This window comes from Sapajus apella, unplaced genomic scaffold, assembly GCF_009761245.1.
Source record: "Sapajus apella isolate SASKATOON/1434 unplaced genomic scaffold, GSC_monkey_1.0 scaffold54, whole genome shotgun sequence".
Lineage (NCBI taxonomy): Eukaryota > Metazoa > Chordata > Mammalia > Primates > Cebidae > Sapajus > Sapajus apella.
The window spans coordinates 7,640,554-7,662,722 of NW_022436994.1; the positions used below are offsets into that span (position 1 = coordinate 7,640,554).

At 48.3% G+C, this 22,169-nt stretch overlaps 1 protein-coding gene across 15 annotated transcripts in view; it reads left to right on the forward strand.

The window, feature by feature from the left end:
• TNS3 (tensin 3) overlaps window positions 1-22,169 on the forward strand; it is a 315,320-nt gene that overhangs the window by 116,387 nt on the left and 176,764 nt on the right. The window contains exon 1 of one of the 15 annotated variants that reach the window (XM_032244272.1): window positions 2,589-4,320. The exons of 13 other annotated variants lie outside the window; for them this stretch is intronic. In XM_032244272.1, coding sequence (XP_032100163.1) covers window positions 4,267-4,320 — 54 coding nt within the window. In that variant the 5' untranslated portion in view covers window positions 2,589-4,266. Of the gene's footprint in view, window positions 1-2,588; window positions 4,321-20,123; window positions 21,976-22,169 lie in introns of those variants that run through there. One more of the 15 variants, XM_032244275.1, reaches the window with a different exon arrangement.

Sequence of the window (22,169 nt, forward strand, 5' to 3'; positions counted from 1 at the left end):
TGTGTGGTGTGTGTGTTTCTGTGCGCGTACGCGCATGCGCACGCATTTGTCGAGCCCTTGCTTAGCATGCTTTGCTTGAACTCAGAAAGCCAGACAGAGGAAGTGACCAGAGCAGCAAGACCAACACAAGGACAGGACAGACGTGACTGTCCAGAAGTCTGTGCAGGTCACGTGCTGCCATCCCTGCATCTGCCCCAGTGGCTGTGATGGAGTCTCAGGAAGCTATTGGATTCTTTCAGAAAGCATGCTGACCAAATGTATGATGAGGAGCTTCAGATACACGAAATCACTGTAATGGTTTCCATTTTATTTTACTGAAAGTTTGAGCAAATTTCAAACAAAACTCCCAAGCTTCCGCCTGTAAACCACAGGGTGGGGGGCTTAGTGAGCAGAGCGTCCAGTGGTCTGGGACAGTGGATCCAGGTGACCTCATGGGTCTGTTCTGCCAGTCCCAGCCTGCAGTGGTCTCTGCCTGCATGTTGTCACAGAAGGCTTCACACAAGTCTCCTGGTATGCGTGTCTTGTCCTCATGGTCCATATGTCAAGGTATTTGATTGGACAGCAGTTATTTCCTGCTTATATATGGTTTCCACCACTGTGGTAAACTTCAGAAATACAGACACAGATACACCACAGCAGAGTCTTAGCTGAAGATCACCTCCACGTGTATGTGTGTGTGCACATGGTGTCTGGATCCATCGCTGCTGCCTCCGTCAGATTCTGTGTGTCTCGTTAGGAGTCTCCATGCAAACATATTTGACCAGGGTCACCGTGGAATTGAGTTCTGTTAGGTCAATGGAGACATGCAAATGTCCTTGCCCCCTAATCTCTCTGATCTCCAGGAAGCAGAGAGAAAAGTTTCAAGGATCCTGTTGGGTCAGCGTCCAGGTGTTCCATTTGGTTAGAAGAGCCAAACTCAACATCTGTGGCTTTGACAAAGGTCAGCTGAGACCGAGAAACGAAAATATAAACTGATACTGCGTTCCCCAGATCTTACCTTGACCCTCACCGTAGAGTGGTGTTTAGTTAGCTTGTGCACACAGTATTCGGGCATCGGCGGGGCACAGTGGAGGGTTCCTGTTGGATGGGGACACATGGGGATGATGGGTGTGGATGCTGAGCAGTTGGGTGGGAGGAGGGCTGTGTGGGTGATCACAGACTGGGAGGGCTGGATGCCGGCGAGGTTGCTCAGCAGAAGGTGGGGTGGGGCCGCCACTGTGAGTCCATCTCCTTCTTACCCAGCGATACACTGAAGGGTGCGTCGTTGTTGGGAATGAGGCTCAGCCTCATTTCTCAGATGCTGTGTCCTGAACAGCAACAGGTTAGCATCCTGTCTCATCATCCCCGTGGCCTCAGCGCTGGGAGGGTGTGGACGTGGTGCAGGCTGGTTCTCTGTTGCTTTGCAGCAAGTGCAGACCAGCAGGAGCGTCTGGAATTTACTCTGTGGGAGAGAGTAGGACAGGCTGAAGATGTGCTGAGATCCCTGTTCCCACGGCTCACCTGTACCGTCTGGTCTGGATGCCTCCTGCCCCTAGAGAGTGGCTTAGGCAGGCTGGGCATAGTGGTGCACACCTGTAATCCCAGCACTTTGGGAGCCCGAGGCGGGCGGATCACAAGGCCAAGAGATCGAGACCATCCTGGCCAACATGGTGAAACACCGCCTCTACTAAAAATACAAAAATTAGCTGGGCATGGTGGTACACGCCTGTAGTCCCAGTTACTTGGGAGGCTGAGGCAGAAGAATGGCTTGAATCTGACAGGTGGAGGTTGCAGTGAGCTGAGATCGTGCCACTGTACTCTAGCCTGGCAACAGATCAAGACTCTGTCTCAAAAAAAAAAAAAAAAAAGAAAAAAGAGCAAGAGTGGCTTAGGTGGATTAACCGCAAGGCCTGTGTAGGGAGCTGCCAGGGAGCAAGTTTAGGGCCATAGTCCTGGACTGCGCTCAGATTTCTGTGCATTTCACCCCTTTGAAGGTTTCTCCCCATTTCCCTGTGCACATACCTTTCTCTTGCTGGGCGCACATAGTGAGCACTAGTGAAGAAGGGCAAGCCAATGGGCTCCTTTCCCAGTGACGCTCATACCTAGCCTTATAGGTAAGCCTTATAGGTAAAGAAATGACGTGCCGTGAGAAGAACATTTGACTTGCATCACGCAGTGGGGCCTCCCTCCTCACGCAACCCAGAGGACCACCTGTAGGGGAGTGTGGAAAATTCATGTCCACCTGAAACCCCTGATTATGACCTTATTTGGAATGATGATGGAGATGAGGCCGTGCTGGATTAGAGTGGGCCTGAGTTCCATGACTGGGTTCTTGTGAGAAGAGGAGGGGACGGCTGGGTGCGGTGGCTCACACCTGTAATCCCAGCACTTTGGGAGGCCGAGGCGGGTGGATCACGAGGTCAGAAGTTCCAGACCAGCCTGACCAACATGATGAAACTCTGTCTCTACTAAAAATACAAAAAATAGCCAGGCGTGGTGGTGCATGCCTGTAATCCCAGCTACTAGGGAGGCTGAGGCAGGAGAATCGCTTGAACCTGGGAGGCAGAGGTTGCAGTGAGCTGAGATCCCGCCATTGCACTCCAGCCTGAGCAACAAGAGCGAAACTCCATCTCAACAAAAAAAAGAAGACGCAGACAGAGGGAGAAAGCCGTGTGATGATAGAGGCAGCGGCCGGAGCTGTGCGTCTGCGAGCCAGGATGCCCACCACCTGTGGCAGCCTAAGGTGGAAGAGGCAGGGACAGGTCCTCCCGGGGCTCTCAGATGGAGCACAGCCATGCTGCCGCCTTGGTTTCAGACCTCCAGCCCCTGGATCTCCGAGAGAGCACACTGCCGTGTTTGAAGCCACCCACTTTGTGGTACTTTACAGCACCTTGGGAAATTAACACTATGGGGTGCCTCCCTTCACTTCTTTCATATTGCTTAGCTGTTCCTCAGGCATTTCTGGAACTCCCTTTTGGCGCATGTGCCTCCATCCCTGTTTGGGTGGAGAGATGGGCCACGGAGGAGCCGACACCCAGAGGCCACCCAAGGTAAGGTGGAGGTGGCTCCTGAGCAAGGCTGGCCGAGGCCCCTTCTCCACACTGCCACATCCTGCTCAGATGGAACAGACTTTGAGAACGGTCAGAGAAACAGCAGAAGATGTTAGTGGGAATTGTTTAAAAGAGGAGCTTCTGGTGATAAACTGTCATTCAAATTTGGTATGATTATGAGGTTTCCATCACCCCAGGACTCTTAAATGGGAAGCCTACAGAGCCTGCTGGTGTCCTGGAGCTGCCTGCAGGGGTAAGGCCCTAAGTCACTGGGAACCCAGGTTGGAAGGGAAGACCCTCTTCCATTCCATCCTGGACGACTCGGTGGGTGAGTGGGAACTTTCAGGACTCAGGCCAGTTCTCAGAGACAGAGACAGCGAGATGGTTACCAGGATGGGCCCTGCCCTTCGGCTCCAGCCTCTGTTTCCAGCTGCTTCCTGCAGCATTTGCACAATTGCCTGGTGAGGCCATCATGACCCTGTGGGCACAGACTTCTGGGACAGAGGCCTGTGGGTTGTGGCACCCTGACCCTCATCCCCTCGCTCCACAGGCCGCTAAACTTTGATCCATACTTTCCCTTTGATTTCACCATCTCCTCCCACGCCTAAAATAACATCCAGGCCTTTGGCTATTTCCAAAGGCTTTCTGGGAATGGCGCCTCAGTGAGGATGCTTCCCGGCAGCCTTGGCCTTCCCTTCAGGCGACTCCTCATCTGCAGCCAGGAGCCCGCAGGCCTCAGTTCACTGACCTGCTGAGAAAGAGGGAAAACCTTTAACACGTTAAAAAAAAAACACACACACCCCTCAATTCGAGCCTCACACAAGCAGGCGTGCTCCCTTTGTAGCTGGAATTTGAAAGTGGTGGGTTGGATACTGTTCCTGAAGCTATTGTCCCACCTCTGCAGGTGGAGGGGATTGTGAACAGTCAACAGCAAGGAACATATTAACCCCGGTGTCAGCTTACATCCACCCAGGAGCACAAAGCCTTGGCTAATGATTAAAAACCCACCCCGGCCTGGAGGCCTGGGCTGCAGGTGTGTGGCTCACAGACACTGATTCCCACCAGCCCTGACCATTACCTGCGCCTGTGGTTCAGGGTTGCTGCGTTTCTCTGCGCCGGGGACTCTCCTCCTAAAGTGACAGGTGGGCCAGGTCAGGGCTGGACGCTCCAAAGACACCTTCGGCTGAAATATTGACCTGTGGTCCCTGGATTCACCTGTAAGCAATGTTTTAAATGAATGAATGCCGCCAAGTCTGATGGCTGGACATCTGCAATGGACAAGAAAAATCAGGTTGAGTGGGATTTCTTTTTTTATGGCACAGATTCTAGAGCAGTCACATATTTTACTGACTTAAGATTTAAAAAAATTTCAGCTTCTATTTTAGATATAGAATGTACACGTGTAGGATTGTTACCGAGGTGTATTGGATCCAGGTAAGGAACATAACACCCACTAGGTAGTTTTTCAACCCACGTCCCTCTCTGACTCTCCCTGCGCGGGCAGTCCCCAGTGTTTACTGTTCCCATGTTTATATCCATGTGTGCTCAGTGTTGACTTGCCACGTTCCCATGTGAGAACATGTAGTGTTTGGTTTTCTGTTGCTGTGTTAATTTGTTTAGGATTATGGCATCCGCATCCATCCATGTTGCTTCAAAGGACATGATTTCATTCTTTTTTATGGCTTTGTAGTATTCCATGGTGTATATGTACCACATTTTTTTTTTTTTTTTTGAGGCAGAGTTTTGCTCTGTTACCCAGGCTGGAGTGCAGTGGCATGATCTTGGCTCACTGCAACCTCCATTTCTTGGGTTCAAGCAATTTTCCTTCCTTAGCCTCCCGAGTAGCTAGGATGACAGGCGCCTCCCATTATGCCCAGCTAATTTTTATATTTTTATTAGAGACAGGGTTTCGCCATGTTGGCCAGACTGGTCTTAACTCCTGACCTCAGGTGATCTGTCTGCCTTGGCCTCCCAAAGTGATGGAATTATAGGTGTGATCCACCATGCCTGGCCTGTACCACATTTTCTTTATCCAGTCCACCCTTAAGGGCACTTAGGTTGGTTGTGTCTTTGCTATTGTGAATAGCATGGTGATGAACATATGAGTGCATGTGTCTTTTTGGTACAATGATTTATATTTCTTTGGGTGTATACACAGTAAGGGGATTGCTGGGTTGAATTGTAGTTCTGTTTTAATTTCTTTGAGAAATGTCCACACTGCTTTCCACAGTGGCTGAACTCATTTACTTTTCCACCAGCAGCGTATAAGCATTCCATTTCTCTGCAGCCTGGACAGCGTCTATTGTTTTTTGACTTTTTAATGATAGCCATTCTGCCTGGTGTGAGATATTTAACCTTTGTTGGATGCGTAGTTTGCGAATATTTTCTCTCATTCTGTAGGATGTCTGTTTTCTCTGTCGATAGTTTCTTTTGTTATGCAGAAGCTCTTAAGTTTAATTAGCTCCCATTTGTCTATTTTTGTTTTTGTTGCAATTACTTTTGAGGACTTGGCTATAAATTCTTTGCCAAGGCTGATGTTGATAAGGGTATTTCTTATGTTTTCTTCCAGGATTTTTATAGTTTGAGGTCTTACATTTAAATCTGTGATTTATCTTGGGTTAGTTTTTATATGTAGTGAAAGGTAAGTGTCTAGTTTCATTCTTTTGTATATGGCTAGCCAGTTATCCCAGCACTATTTATTGAATAAGGTGTGTTTCTCCCATTGCTTGTTTTTGTTGGCCTTGTTGAAGATCAGATGGTTGTAAGTGTGCAGCTTTATTTCTGAGTTTTCTATTCTGTTTAGTTGGCATATGTATCTGTTTTTGTACCAGTACCATACTGTTTTGGTTACAGTAGCCTTGTAGGTTAGTTTGAAGTTAGATAATGTGATGCCTTTGGCTTTGTTGTTTTTGCTTAGGATTGCTTTGGCTATTTTGGCTTTTTTTGGTTCCATATGAATTTCAAAATAATTTTCTAATTCTGTGAAGGATGATGTTGGTAGTTTCATAGGAATAGCATTGAATCTGTGAATTGCTTTGGGTGGTATGGCCATTTTAGTGATATTGATTCTTCCAATTCATGAGCATGGGATGTTTTTCCATTTATTTGTGTTTTCTCTGATTTCTTTCAGCAGTAGTCATGCATTTTAAATATGGAGGGGCCTTGAAGGCAGTGGTCATGCGTGATTGCTACGGGGAATAGCAGTAACTACTGAAGGGGAACATTAAAAACTGATTTTTTTTTTGAGACAGAGTTTTGCCTTGTCACCCAGGCTGGAGTGCAGTGACATGATCTCGGTTTACTGCAACCTCTGCCTCCCGGGTTCAAGTGATTCTTGTGCGTCGGCCTCCCGAGTAGCTGGGATTATATGCATGCGCCACCACGCCTGGGTAATTTTTAGTAGAGACAGAGTTTGACCATGTTGGCCAGGCTAGCCTCGAACTTCTGAGCTCAGGCGATCCGCCCACCTCGGCCTCCCAAAGTGCTGGGATTATAGGCGTGAGCCTCTGTACTCGGCCTAAATTTTGTATTTTTAGTAGAGATGGTGTTTTACTGTGTCGGCCAGGCTGGTCATTAACTCCTGACCTCAAGTGATCTGCCTGCCTCAGCCTCCTGAAGTGCTGATTTTTTAAAAAATGTCACCAGTTGGAGAGAAGTTGGCGTGTGACGAGGAGGCATTGCAGATTCCAGGTCAGGGGAGACGTTGATCGGCGCAGCATTTACGTTACCTGAGTGTGTTTTACCTGCAAAAGGGATACTCATCTAGAAAACCACATGCAGCAACATCCCCAGCCTGCATCCACTTGGACTACAGCGAGCACCCTGTGGGAGGAGCTGGGTTGGCCCAGGAGCCGGGGCCTAGGCTCAGGCCCCTCCCGTTACACGTGGCCTTCTCTCTAACCTTCTGTTTTCTTCTCTTCAAATGTGGGGGTTGCTTGGCGATGAAGCTGGTCTCCTGTGGCTCGGTAGTCCCTGTTTAGCCAAGCAGGTACTGTGGCGGTTTCCTCAGGCCTTCAGGTTTCCTGAAGTCATGTTGAGCTTTTTGGGCAGAAACTTCACTCATGCTGTGTGTTGCTGGGGACCCAAGTCTGGGTGTCTGCCTGCTAGCAGCAGGGCAGCTGTGCCCTCAAGACCTGAAGCTTCGTGGCCTCCTGGTCCTCATAGCCACTGTGATAACTCATTCTCCTGGTGCATTTATAACAGGTTTGTATAAAATGTGCACTTTCCTGAGAGTATTAGGAAACATTTTTTGTTTAAAAAAAAAAAAAAAGTCCTTGCCGGAAACCTTATCATATTTGGAGTCTCAATTGTAAAGAAAGATAAGGAGAATCATGTTTAATTGCATGCGTATTTTCTACTTTAGTGGAAAGCTTTCTCCACTTAACTAATACTTCATTTCCCAGCATGACGACTGCCAGCACTCTCCACTTTGTCCTCTCTGGTCCTGAGGCCCTGGGGTAGTGCGTGGCTTGTCTTTCCAGAATAATAGAATTTGAAGAGAACTTGGGGTCTTGGAAGATGAGGGGCTTCAGAGGGACAGGCTGTGCTTGCATTCAGGTTGTAATAGCTGTTAGCTTTGTACTTTGGACACAGGTGTAATTTTCTAATGTATACATCAGACTTTAAAAAGTACTGTTTACACCATCACCACCACCATCACCGCCACAGCACTCCTAGTTACCTTGCGGGGATGCTTGGGAAATTTGGTAAATAAAGAGAAGCAATGGAGCATTTAACCTTTGGGAACTGCTCCCCTGAGTTTCCAAATAAAGGAGGAAGGAAAGTTTTATTGAAAGAGGAATTCCAGCTAATAAACCTTGAAAATAGGGTTAGCATGGTGCCCTTTCTAAACCCCTAATAAATGACTGACTCTAGGCTCTGGTACTCTGTAACCTCCACTATCGCAAAAGAAGAGTTAGACCACGGGTCATATGGTTGTAAGCCTTCTCTCAGGAAGTACACGGTGCCCCCCAGCCAAGTCCTCACCAGAAACAAACCAGAATCAGACCCAGCCTCAGAGCCATCTGCAATTGACAGGAAGTCCAGGGGCCAGGACATCTGTGAAGCCATACCACCAGGCTCAGCAAAATCCAGAGCAGAGGGAATTCTACTGGGTAGAAACAACCCCAGCCTTTTTCAATAAATTGCCAAAAGAGGAGAAAGAAAAAGGAACTGGGCTGGGCACCGTGACTCACGCCTGTAATCCCAGCACTTTGGGAGGCTGAAGCAGGCGGATCATTTGAGGTCAGGAGTTAGAGACCAGCCTGGCCAACATGGTGAAATCCATCTCTACTAAAAACACCAAAATTAACCAGCCGTGGTGGTGGGCGCCTATAATCCCAACTACTTGGGAAGCTGAGGAGGAGAATCACTTGAACCTGGGAGGCGGAGGTTGCGGTAAGCCAAGATTGCACCACTGCACTCCAGTCTGAGCGACAGAGTGAGACTTCGTCTCAAAAAGAAGAAAGAAAAAAGAAACAGGAACTGAAGTGACATATTAAATAAACATCGTAAGACTTTATTTAGATCCCAATTCAAACTGTAACTTAGGCTGTAAAAGTAGAACCAAAAAAACCCAAAACACTTGGGGCAGATAAATCTGAACATGAATTAGATATTTTATGGAATTATCCTTCACAATACTGGTAGTTTGGTCTGTGTTTTAAAATGTTTTTGACTTTTAAAGATATGTACTGAGACATTTATGGATGAAGTGATGTGATGTCTAGGGTTAGCTTTAAAATGGCACAGTTGGGGGGTGTCGGTATAGCGATGCAGATCATCTGGGGACAAGTTGGTGACTGGAAACCAAGTGATGGGAACTGGGGTTCCCATCCATGTGTCTCTACTTCACAGGGGTATTGTGCAGGGTACAGATGGTGTGTTCAGGAACAGAGCTCAGGCTGGCTGGTTATTACTTTTAATCAAATGACACACCAACGTTTCCCAAGCCACTGCCCTTACCCCCTCTTGCACAGGTATTTTCCATGACGTAATGGCTTAAGACTTTCCCACAAGTCCCAGTGTGGCATTGAGCTGTTGGCAACTTGGCGATAGCCCCTCAGCAGCGCTACAATGTGTCTTATTTCATGAAATGTTTCACTGAAAACCCACTGAGTTTGTCAACACATGGCCCAGAGTTCACAGGCTGCTTTCTAAAATAGCAACATTTGCTTCATAAAGCCTTTAAAGAAATCATTCTGAATAAAGGGTTGTTTCACACTAGCCAGGTGCATTTTTACTTTTTTTCCCCCTGGGGAAATCATACAACTCTCTCCAGGGAGATCAGCCTTGATAGGACTTGTGCATGGAAGGAAATAGGGTCAAGGCGCAGGCAGTCAGTAAGCACAGATTGTGACTTGATAAAGTGAAGCAGTTTGGAAAATTAGGAGAGTTAAACATGGACTTGGACTTGTGTGAAGTCCTGAGCTCCCCATCATTGCTGCCATTTAAATAGAGGCTGGAAGTTTTGTTTTGATGTTCGTTCTTAGGGTGATTGGGAGACTGAGTGCAAATGACCACAGAGGATGTAGTAATGAAGTCCGTGTTTTATGTTGTGACAAGGTTGTTAGTATAAATCACACTGATGCACAAATATTTTGGGTCAGTGGATCTCAGAGTGACATCTAAGACCAGCAGCATCAGTATAAACCTGGGAACTTAGTAATAAAAACTCTCGGCCAGGCGCAGTGGCTCCTGCCTGTAATCCCAACACTTTGGGAGGCCGAGGCGGGCAAATCACCTGAGGTCGGGAGTTCGAGACCAGCCTGACCAACATGGTGAAACCCCGTCTCTACTAAAGTTACAAAATTAGCCGGGTGTGGTGGCAGGCACCTGTAACCCCAGCTACTGGGGAGACTGAGGCAGGAGAATCGCTTGAGCCCGGGAGGCAGAGGTTGTGGTGATCCGAGGTTGCACCATTGCACTCTAGCCTGGGCAACAAGAGCGAAATTCCGTCTTAAAAAAAATAAAAGAAAAAAGAAAGAAATACAAACTCTGTCCCCACTCAGACATGTTGAATCAGAAATTCTGGCTTAGGGCTCCAAAATCTCTTCCTAATATACTTGTTCTGATCCAAGCTGAGGTTTGTTCAGCCAGTTCTAGGCGAGGACTTGCTGAGGCGGAGCTGCTGCCCGGGGCCACCTGGAACAATCCTGGGGGTGCTGAGGGGGCTGGGGGCATGGGGTTACTGAGAACTCGGCAGCCTGTGGGGTGTGGGTGACCTGATGTTTCTGATTTCCTTCCACCCGAGAAACTCATTCCCTATGCCTTTCTCCTTTCAGTCCTGGGCAGATGACTACTGGCTTCTGTGGTATGTGCTCCAGAAATATTCTAACGCCAGTTTCCTCAATGTGTTTGCCTAGAAAATGCTTTAAGCTTCTCAGTGCAAGGCATTGCCAGATCCATAGAGATCCTCAGGTAGGGAACATAAATCTGGAAGAAAAGTGCATGTATATACAGCTAGTGCTCAACTTACGACCACGATTGGTTCCGACAGACCGGTCATAATGTGATTTGGTCGTAAGTTGAGTAGGCTATATGTACAGTACTGTGAAATGATGTTATAAAAATCTTTAAGTCATATTTTATCCTAATTTTCTTTCATTATTGTTATATATCATAATTTTCTTTGTTCATTTTATGCCATTTGTATCATCTCTACACCATTTTGTTTCTTATTTTTACATTTGTCAGGTTTAAGTAAAACACTGCATTACCAGTACAACTGGTTTAATATTTGCAAAACATACAAAATTACAAAATACAGGTGCATACAAAAATACAAAATATGGGTGTAAAAAATACCATAGGAAACATTTTCCCAATTGCAAAACATATCAAAATATATAAACATGTACGAAACATTTTATTGGCCGTTGGTGCTTGGCTGCGGATCGTTGATGTCGTCATCTGAGGCAGCAGTTGGGGTTACCGGAGTTGGTTTTTTCATAAACATGGTGAGCTTTGTCTGAATTGTTTGTTTCTTTTTTTCTTCATAAATTTCACGATACGGACGAAACACATTGTGCACCATCCGTTCAATCCTTGCAAATCGTTTGATGTTTGGGTCCGTTGCTTCGAAATGTATAAGAGGTTTATTCAGTAAAGATAAACCGTCTGATAATCCCTTGGTGGTGAACTTTCTTTCTGGCTCCTCCTCTTCTTTCCCTGCTTCTCTTCTTTCTTCTTCCGCCACTCTTTCTTCTTCCAGTTCGATTAGCTCTTCATTTGTAAGTTCTCCGGATTCTTTGTCTAGCAACTCTTCAACATCTTCCATTTCACACTCCGAAGAAAGGTCTTTAGCGAGTTTTACTATTTTTTCCCGAATCGTTTCAAGTTCATGTTCACTGTCAAATCCGTCAAAATCATTAACATAGCGCTTAACACAATTTTTCCAATGCCATTCATGCACTTTGCCATCACAGCCTCCCAGGCGGTAGTGATATTCTTGATACACATCAAAATGTTGTAGTGTTTCCAAAAATCTACAGCGGAGCAGTCGTGGCTAGTGATTGTGGTCGTAAAGTCGAATGGTCGTAAGTTGCATAGGTCGTAAGTCGATCAATACCTGTATATATATATATATATTTTTTTTTTTTTGAGACAGAGTCTTGATCTGTTGCCAGGCTAGAATGCAGTGGCAGTATCTCGGCTCATTGTAACCTCTGACTCCTGGGTTCAAGCGATTCTCTTGCCTCCGCCTCCCGAGTAGTTGGGATTATAGGCACATGCCAAGACACCCAGCTAATTTTTGTATTTTTAGTAGATACGGAGTTTTACCATGTTGACCAGGATGGTCTTGAACTCCTGACCTTGTGATTCATCTGCCTCTGTCTCCCAAAGTGCTGAGATTACAGGTGTGAGCCACCGTGCCCGGCTGGAGTGCATGTCTTAGAAGAAGGCGTCCGCAGCATGAACTTGCCACCATGGAGTGTCCCTGTCAGGAGCAAGGATTCCTCCAAAGCTTTGCTGTCTGCAGCAGCATGAGGCATCCTAGGAATAAAGAATTAGAGTCAGGTAGATAAAAATTATGGGTGGACTAGGCTGTGATTATGGCCCTTTTAATAATGTTAAAAGGTGTATTAAGTGGGGAGATTAGAAATAGAAACTGGCAAGTTTCTACCAATTTTAAATCTACAAATGTAAAGATTAAATTACAGTTGATTTTCATTATTTGTGGATTCCATATTTGCAAATTAGCCTACTGGATAGAGTTTATTTGTAACCTTAAAATTACTACCAAGGACCGTTTTGTGGCAATCTGAAGCCATAGCAGAATGTCTTAAAATTCAGGTTGCCCACCTGCATGTTCCCATCTGAGACTAACAAAGCACAGCTCTTCCTTCTTTCAGTTCATACTGCAGACAGGCATCCTTTCCACGGTCTATTTAGTGCTACATTTCCCCGTATTTGTGCTTCTGTTGATTTTGCTGTATAAAATCCAAGTGCAATGCTGAAGTGATGTCCAGTGTTTCTATGCACAAGAAGGTTGTGCCATGCCTGACGGAGAAAGCACGTGTGTTAGACAGGCTTCCTTCAGGTGTGAGTTACAGCACCAATGGCTGAGAGTTTCACGTTAATGAATCCACAGTATTTATTAAATTAGGTGTCTTGAAATACACATACAAAATTATACCTACCTACATGCGTATATATATTAAATATATATATATATATATATATATATATATATATATATATATATATATATAAAATTATTTTTTGAGACAGGGTCTCTCTCTGTTGCCCAGGCTGGAGTGCTGTGGCATGATCTCGGTTCACTGAAACCTCTGCCTCCCGGGTTCAAGTGATTCTCATGCCTCAGCCTCCTGAGTAGCTAGGACTACAGGCAGGCACCACCACTCCTGGCTAAGTTTTACATTTTTAGTAGAGATGGGGTTTCACCATGTTGGCCAGGCTGGTCTCAAATTTCTGACCTCAGGTGATCCCCCCGCCTTGGCCTCCCAAAGTGCTGAGATTACAGGTGTGAGCCAGGGCGCCCGGCCGAGGTTACGTGTTGATGGGTTGATGAAAATGCTGTGACTAGAGCTCGCAGGACCCGAACCCTGTATTTCTCCTAGAGACAGAAGCTCAGTGTTGGTCAAATTAGTGTTGGCAGTGACTTTATAGAACATGACTACCTCCGAAAATGAGAATCAACTGTAACTGATTAGGTATTGATTAGGGGTCCATATTAGGTCAGTGCCATTGTGAGGTTGTCACTTAATGATTCTTTCCCTGACTTCACTGTCTGAGAGAACAGATCCCAGCCCACTTTCTGGCTGCCTTCTGTGAACCTATGACAGGCAATTCTCCTGCATACCGGAGAGGCAGGGAGAAGAAAGGCAAGCGGGGAGGAATTGGGGCAGAGGGCTAACTAGTCTTGGCTCTGGAGTTCTAGGGAGGTAGGAAAGTCGATGGTCCCTCATGGTGGAGTGAAAGCTAAGGCAGACCTGACCTGTGTCCTAGCGCTCCCCTCACTACACATGGCCTCAGGTGGCTAAGCCTGGTCCTGGTCCTGAGTTTGAACTAGATGAAGTAACAGCCTGACAATGGGGCTGTGTTACTATGGACCCTAGCCAATGCCTAATAAATTACAGTCGATTCTCCTTATTGGAGATAGTTGTGTTCAATAAAGTTGCTGCCAACACTGAGCTTCTGTCTCTAGGAGAAATACGGGGTTAGGGGTCCTGCAAGCTCTAGTCACAGCATTTTCATCAACACGTAACCTCGGCCAGGTGCAGTGGCTTATGCCTGTTTGAAAGTGGCAATGATCAGGGTTCCTTGCTCAGCAGGCTGCTGTAAGGATGGAGAGAGAATACAAGCACATCATGTTGCATTGTGTTGGGAAGAGAGTGGATGTGGAATAACCGAATAACCTGCTGTGACAATGATTGCTATTGGTATTAACACAGGGACAATGAGGAGGGTGATTGCTGCTTGCATGTCACTTGCTATGCATTTTCCTTCGCATCTAGGCAGAACTTGTCATTTAAAGGGATCAGAATGTACAGGTGATTATTGAACTGAAATATCAGTTAACTTGTGGAACCCTGAACTTTTCACTTTAGCATTCCATTGTGTCTGAAGAGAGCTAAAAGTAGCCACCTGTCTTTGACATACCATCCCGCCCTGTCTTTGGGTTCTCTCCAGGGTCTGGGGTTCCCTGTTCTGTTTTTACATAATGTACATCCACAATGAGCCATTGAAATTTCCCATTTGGGGTCCCTCAGAGTGTAAGAAAGCTTAAACATTCTTATGAATAATCAGAGCACAGAAAGCCTCTGGACACTGCCCTAGCTGCCTCGCAGAAACTTGATGAGTTTTGGTGACTGCCTCGCACAAGGCTCTCAAAAACCTCAGTGTTCGCAGCAGTAACAGATCAATTTTTGGGCTCACATTTCATTGGTTTCTGCAGTATCTTATTAAACTCCAGAATTACAATAACCGGTACAACTGGCGTATGCAGGGTTGGGAGCAGACACAGTGGTTGTTTGGTGAGCTTTTAAATTGACAGAAGAAACAGTGCAGGACCACAGAGCCCAGCCTCATGGCTCCAGGCATGCGGTGGACATGCAGAGCCCGGCTCCTCAGTGGTAATAATGATGTTGCTGGACAGGGGCGGTGAGGAAGGGCCTGCGCCCCTGCAGTCTTCATCAAGTTTCTAGTTTTACACTGTTAAGAGTCTTGGCGGACTGAACCCCTCAGTGGGAGCAGGAACAGCCAGTTCTCCAGTGTTGCATTGTGGAGCCCAGCTGGCTGACTCAGGCCATGCATTCCATATTGTCTCACGGAATGAACAGGGAGACAGCAGATTCATGGTTGGTGGGAAGCCTGTAGAGGTGGTTTTTGAGTGACTTCATTTGTGTGGTTCTTGGAGGGGGAGACGCAGCTTCATTCCAACCAGTAAGCAGAAAAGACGTGTGAACGTGGCTTTGCTCAGCCTGCTCAGTTTCCAGTGTACTCATTCCTCGACATACAGCACTCAATGCCCACCTGTGTCCCCTCATCTCACCGTAAGCTTCCCGAAGGTGGGAATATGCTCTTTCCCATTTTTTTCAACTCCAGCATTTCCAGTGAGACTGGACACATATTAAGAGCTGGAAAATAAATTTTGAAGTTAATTGTTCAGCAAATTAATTTTCTCATGGAGGTGTCTGTGGATTTGTGATATTAAGTTATAGGATGCACCTAAAACCTCTGTGGTTTAGAGAACATCCTCGTTCAGCTTTATTGGAAGTTACTAGGTGGAGGAAGGGCTGAAAGTAGTTGGGTATCTCGTGTTTCAATGTTCCTGCTCTTCCTCCTCCTTCAGTATTTTGGCATGCCCATCAAATTGTCCATCTTCCTAATTACATTAATCAGTTTTACTTTTCTCCCACTGCCTCTTCCTTTTATTGAACATACATTCAGGAGGAGGAAGCAACCTTTCCACGTGCGGCTAGGGGCCATTCCGGCCCCACACCTGTGCCACTCCTTGCTCTGTTGCCGCTGTTCACATTCCGCTTGGCTTCCTGCCAGGAGAGGGTGAAGTGAGGGGAACGCCAGGCAGTGGGTGAGCATCCCTAGGCCATCTGCCCATCCTGGGAGCCAGGGGTGCTCCTGACAGCAGTATTTCCCAAACATCGCCAGGCATTTCAGAGCTTTGAGATGGCATTTAGTCAGCTCAAGCTGCAAGACAAGGCACCACCACTGGGCAGCTACAGCAGTGGGTGGTTATCACCCTCGGTCCTGGAGGCTGGAAGGCTGAGATCAGGGTGTCTGCAGGGTTGGATTCTCCTGAGGCCTTTCTCATTGGCTTGTAGGTGGCCGTTTTCTCCCTGCATCCTCACATGACCATCCTTCTGTGTGTGTCTGTGTCCTAATCTCCTCTTCTTATAAAGACACCACTCATATTGGATTAGGGCCATCCTAATGGGTGTCATTTTAACTTAATCACTTCTTTAAAGACCCTGCTTTCAAACTGTCACCCTCTGAGGTCCTGGGCACTAAGGACTTCAATATATGGATGTTTGTGGGAATGCATCTCAGCCACTAACAGATGGTACCTGGCACTGTCAGTCTCCAGTGGGGAGGAGGACGGCACTGCCTTTGGCAGATAGGGGGGTAACAAATCATAACCTTGAAGTTATGGTCTTGATAATGGAATAGACGAGCCTTCTCTTCCACTGCCCTGCCCCTCCCTCATTAATCATTCAGTTTATAAATGTTTATGTCCTGGGGACCTCTCATGTGCCAGGCACTGGGCCTGTGCGGGGATGTGGAGGCCTGCCGTGGTTCTTTTGCAGGGGAGTTTACATTCTAGGACACCCTAGTGGTGTAGTCCACCTGGGGCCTGAGTCTGTCCTGGGTGGGGACGGGGGTGCTTGCCGAGAGGGTTGGACGTGCTGTCTTCTCCTCTGCTCTGTTCTCTGGGACATTGGTTTCATAACTATCCAGACACTTCAAGTCCCTTTACAAGACAGTTTCTTTTTTGGAAAGGGGATGAAATATGTGTAAATAGAAAAAGATGAAATGGGTTTCACGTTTTGTGTGTTTCCTCTTCTCTGGGGTGATGCGTGTGGTCCTGGAAGTCACAGAACTTTCTAGAGGAAGTCCTAGCGATGTGGACCCCAAAGCACATTGCCTCTCTGGGTGTTTATCCCGAGGCAGCCACTGAGAATGTTAACATTTTAAACTATAGAATGTTTCTCATAGCGTCCTTTGTGAGAGTGGAAAATTGGAGACCAAAAAACATGCTGTTAACGGGAGATTATGTTCCAGCCCGACAACTGGGTACCATGCCTCTGTTAAGAATTGCGATGCAGAAGAAAATACAGTGATATGGACATAGAGCACCATTTGGCATTTAAATAAGTGTGGGTAGAAGAAGTCAGTAGGGGTCCATCCTATTTGGCTAGTGTTGGTTATATTGGGGTATGGGAGGGAGGGAGAGGCGGATTCTGTCTGCTTCTTTTTGTATATATCTACTTTCTGAATTTTCTATAACAAAGTAACTTTTATCATAAAAATGAAAGTAAGTGGTACTCATTATTTAAAAAGCAGGTTCTCAGAGCTAGCTTCCCAAGGGCAGTGGGGCCCTGCTCTTCAGCCACGGGCATCTGGAGCCTGCATGCCTGGGGTTTAACTCCTGAGCTGCAAGCCTGCACCTGCAGAAGGGGACGGTGGAGCGGGGGACTGCTTGTTCCTCATGCAGAAGGCTTTGTCTGTGGTCAGCTTCTGGTCATAGGAGATGGCTTGAGCAACCCCGTTTTTCATAGCTCATCCCAGTGCAGACTGATTTTATTTCATCTCGTTTTATATTGCATTCTATTTTATTATCATTTTCAAATCCAATTTGTACAGAACATCTGATCTCCTTGAGATAAAAAGGAGGGGAAAAAAAGATTGGGGCATCCAGGAGTCACAGCCGTTCTAAACATGAGCCTCTGACTCATGAGGCACTTCCAGTTGGAAGCCTCAGACTTTAGAGGACACATCTGTCCCCGTGCTTAAAAGGGAAGTGGATGCCCTGTGCTCAGCTAGTGAAGCTGCCCTTTGGCAGAGCCCCAGGTGACCGTCCCATGGCGTGTGTGTGGGAGTGGGGAGGAGCCGTGGGCCCTGGTCTAGAGCACTGATCCTGGGCACATGTGGCTTCTGCTGACTAAGCAGATGCCCTCGGACAGGTCAGATACCAAGGACATTATTTCCACACCTGTAGAAGGTGAACATGTCAGTGAGGAATGGGGTAAGATCGCCCGTGTTGCTGTGTAGTGTAAACGTCGTGTATGTGGCATCTTGACATGATTTTGGAATGAGACACATTGTCTCAGTAGGTTTTAGGGTTAGTCTGAGCTGACATACTTCCTTTTTTTTGGTATCTCACACTATATCCTCTTCTCCGAGTCTCCTGATAGGCTCTTTTCCATTGTCAGAGGACAAGAGGCACATTCCAGGCTCCCCGGGCACAAAGGCAAGTACTACTCCCTACTCCTCACATTCTGAATGGATGCCCTCTTGGCCTTGGTTGACCGCCCCTGTAGTAATAATGTAGCATACTAGTGCAAGCTGGCATGCATTGAGCATGTGTGGTGTATTAAGCACTGCATTAAGCACTTTGCTTACTTATCTCACCTGACCTTCCCAGAACTCTGCATTACGTGCCATTTCCACTCCCATTCCCCAGGTAGGGAATCTGAGGCTTCTAGAGGACCAATATCAGGGGGATGCCGGTGAATGCTTAATAGAGGCTTTCCAGGTAAAGCTTGGTCGGCAGTGTTTGCTGATTTCCTTGGTATAAATACTCCCTCCATTGCTGATTTCAGTCTCCTACCTGATGTCTGGGAATTGCACCCTGGGCTCCTGGAGCCTGCCGGAGCCACTAACAGATGAGGTCCAGGTCAGCAGGTGCCTGCTCTTGGGCCTGACATTTCTACCTACCTGGTCCACTGCCCAGTGCCCCTTAAATTAATCTTGCTGCTGCTACCACTAAACCCTGTTAAAAACAATTGGAATTGTGTCACTCCCGTATGCAGAAACTTCTGAAGGATGACTTGCACCGACATGAATTCACACCTGGAGTTTGGGCTCCGTGAGCCTGGCTTGCGCCTCTTTCTCATGCATCCTGTGAGCGTGGCATGTCACTTCTGGCTGCCCACTCACCACACACAGTTGCCTCCTTCATTGCTCTGCCCAGACTCTGTCCTCTGAAGGAATTCTTGCCTCCTGCCCCTCCTCTGCCCCAAGCGCCCACTTTGTATCACGTTTTCCAGCTCTCCTGGCCTATCCCAAGAGCTGCCCCAGTGGATCCGCAAAGCGGCTGCTGTTTCTAGAGCTGGAGATGAGCTCTTCGTCTCCCAGGTGCTGCCGCCCATCACTGCCACCTCCGGCGCTGCCTTCTCTCTCCTTTATGAGTTTTAAATGTGTACTTGGCCGGCACCTCCGGACAGGATTCTCATCCATCCAGTTTTCAGTCCATTCTGGTCTTTCCTCTCTGTCACCCTTGCATTCTCCCTGCCGTGCCTGAAATGGGCTAGCCCTCCTGCAAATGCTTGTTTGCATTCCTGGATATGTAAGGGAAGCAGGGCTGCTCGGAGCCCTTTCTCCTTGTCCTTTCCCGGGTCGTCCATGTGAATCTGATTATTCCAGGCTAAGTTCCAGGTTAAGGCTGCTCTGTCACTGTCGGTGCAGTTCATTCACTCTTCATTCTAAAGCAAAAGCCCTACTGTGCCCCTCTGGGGGTGGAGGCAGATGTGGTCCTGGCCTGAGTTGGGGTCATCCTCTCAGCATTCTCTGGACAGCCCCTGTGCCCATCAGAGCCAGCCAGGCTGGGGTGCCTCAGACTCTTCCCTCAGCCTTGCAAGCGCTGAGCTATGGAACCAGCTGGCTGCAGGGCCAGGGACCTATCTCTGTGGCCCGTGATGGCCAGCATCTGTGGGTCTGTCCCCCCACCCCCAGCCCCGACATGCCATGTGGACAGGACCAGGTGTCTGTATGGTAGGAGTTCAGTGGGACTGTCCATGGGATGCCTGTGCTCTGCCCTGAGGGGCTAGTTTCCAGGCTCTCTGCAGGGGAGTCTGGGCGAGCGTGGGTGGGACAGCTAACAGGACAGAACGTGGCCCTACAGTGCACCCTGCAGAGTGGACCCAGCACATGTAACCACCACCAGCCCCACTGCCCACCTGCTGCAGAGCGCTTTCAGACTCCCAGGATGACTGACATCAACATGGACTCATTAATAATGTTGTGCGCGGTGGCTCAAGCCTGTAATCCCAGCACTTTGGGAGGCCGAGGCGGGTGGATCACAAGGTCAAGAGATCGAGACCATCCTGGTCAACATGGTGAAACCCCGTCTCTACTAAAAATACAAAAAATTAGCTGGGCATGGTGGCGCGTGCCTGTAATCGCAGCTACTCAGGAGGCTGAGGCAGGAGAATTGCCTGAACCCAGGAGGTGGAGGTTGCGGTGAGCCGAGATCGCGCCATTGCACTCCAGCCTGGGTAACAAGAGCGAAACTCCGTCTCAAAAAAAAAAAAAATAATAATAATGTTGTCACCTCCTAGAGAAGGCGGTTCCCTCCCAGGCAGCCCTTGCTGACTTGCTCACCTATGGGTAGGAGCCCCTTGCCTGGCTCTGCCTGGGTGGCTGCTGCCTGCATTTGAGGACACTCCCGTTGAGGGTGCTTTGGGAGAGCTGACTCTTCAGGGCTCGGCTTGTTTTCTGTCACCATGAAGTAAGGAATAAACTGGCCTGTCGTCAGGGCGCTACACCCTGCCCAGCTGTTGCCCCCCAGAGCAGGCTCCTCCCCATGGCCTTTCCTCCATTGTAAAATGCGTGAGTTGGACTGGAAATGAAAAATGTAACCTCTCTCCCCCAGGGCTGATGATGAGGGTTGCTGGCTTGCTCTTGGTGGCTTTCGGCATCTTCTTAGTCCCCATGGAGACCCTGGGAGGCTGGTGGTGGTGTTAGCTTGTTTCATGGAGGTGGAAACCGACGCTCAGAGGACTTCAAGTCCTGTTTAGTGTCTTCGGGTCTGATGACCGTGGCCAGTACAGGGACAGGTGGTCCTATTTTGAACCCCAGCCGTCACTGCTCTGCCTGCCCCTGCCAAATGGTGGGCAGGTGGCAGGAAGCACAGGCCGCCCTGTGGAGCTGAGCCTGGTCTGAGCATGCACCCCCGGCTGGTTATAAACTGTCCCCCCAACTTTGTGTTCAGCCTGGAAGGAGACACCACGTGGTTTCCAGTGGAACGGGCACCCCCAGACCACCCTGCCCACTGATAGGGTTATGCTGGGGGCCCAGTGAACCCCTCCCCACCTCCCCTCCCTGTGCTGCACTTTTCTATGTGAAGAAATGTTTTCGTTATGAAATAATTGATAAAAATAAAACAATGTAAGTGCATGTAAAATACCATTATAAAAAAGTATACACCAATGTCCCTGTCAGTTTAAGGGACGTGACTGACTGTGTAGTCATGAGATCAGTGAGATCCGTTTAAACAGCTGCCCGGGTGGGTCTGACAGCTGGGGACATGACGTAGCCGGGCTGGCTGCCCTTCCTCTCGGCTCTGAGTGCTAAGTGAAGAATGAAACCCACCTCGGGAGGATCGGGGGCCTTTGAAGTCCTGGTGTCACCAAGATCTGCCATGTAGCCAGCCTCCATCTCCTGTTTTGTAACTCAGAACCGGCACAGAGATTTCACTGCATACCTTTCCTTCTCTCTGGCTCGGCCAACCTGTCTTTAACCCTGCTTTTGTGCTCGTTTCTTGGTTTGGTTTTTATTTTAAAAGGTTTATTTGATTATGTTGAATTCATTCGATGAGTCATCTCAAATCCTATTTGGAACGAAGTGGAGCAAAAATGAACTAAGGAAGGAAGTGGTAGAGGAGAGGATGGGGGTGAGGGGAGGAAGGAAAGAGGGAGGGAGGAAGGCTGGTGGGCATCAGGCATCTTTTATCTCGGAAACAGAGGTGAGGAGCCTGCCCTCCCAGCAACTCGAAGTAGGTTTTGTTTTTCCTGGGGGACCTTTTGAGAAGCCACTTCTGTGCCCTCCATGTCTGCACCCTTTTGGGGGCGGTTCTCCCTAGAGGCTGGTCCCCAGGAAGGCACAGCTGCTCAGCTTCCTGGTCAGCAGGCTCTCCCAGAGAACGCTGTTCTTGTTCCCGTCCCACAGGCCCTTGGCAGGCTGGCCCTCAGCCCAGGGCAGACATTGTCCTGTGAGCTCCGTGCCTGCGTGCTCACCGTGGGGCTGGGTGCACCTGCCTGCTGCTCCTGGCTGTGGTCCTGGGGACTCCCACACTCACAGGGGCTCTTCCACCTGCTGGCCTCCTTTATGCCCAGAGCTGCTGAGACATTAGCATGAAGAAGGGTGTACCTGACCAAAGCAGGGGAAGGAGCCAAACATAGGAGGAGCTGCTTCTGGAAGGGAGAAGCAGCCCTGGCCGGTGGCCCCTGCCAGGTCCAGCACAGTAAGTTCCCAACTCCCCATGTGCCGCCTCTCGGCCGGGCTGGCGCTGGGCACTTTCTGTCCCTGGCCGTCCTCCTCTGTGGGCTCCGGTACTGGCTGCTTTGCAGTGAAGGGGCATTCCAAGTTGTATTTCCCCTTTCACCTCCGTGCTGCAGATATTCGGTGGGACCTGGGGTCCTGAGGACTGTCCGCCCC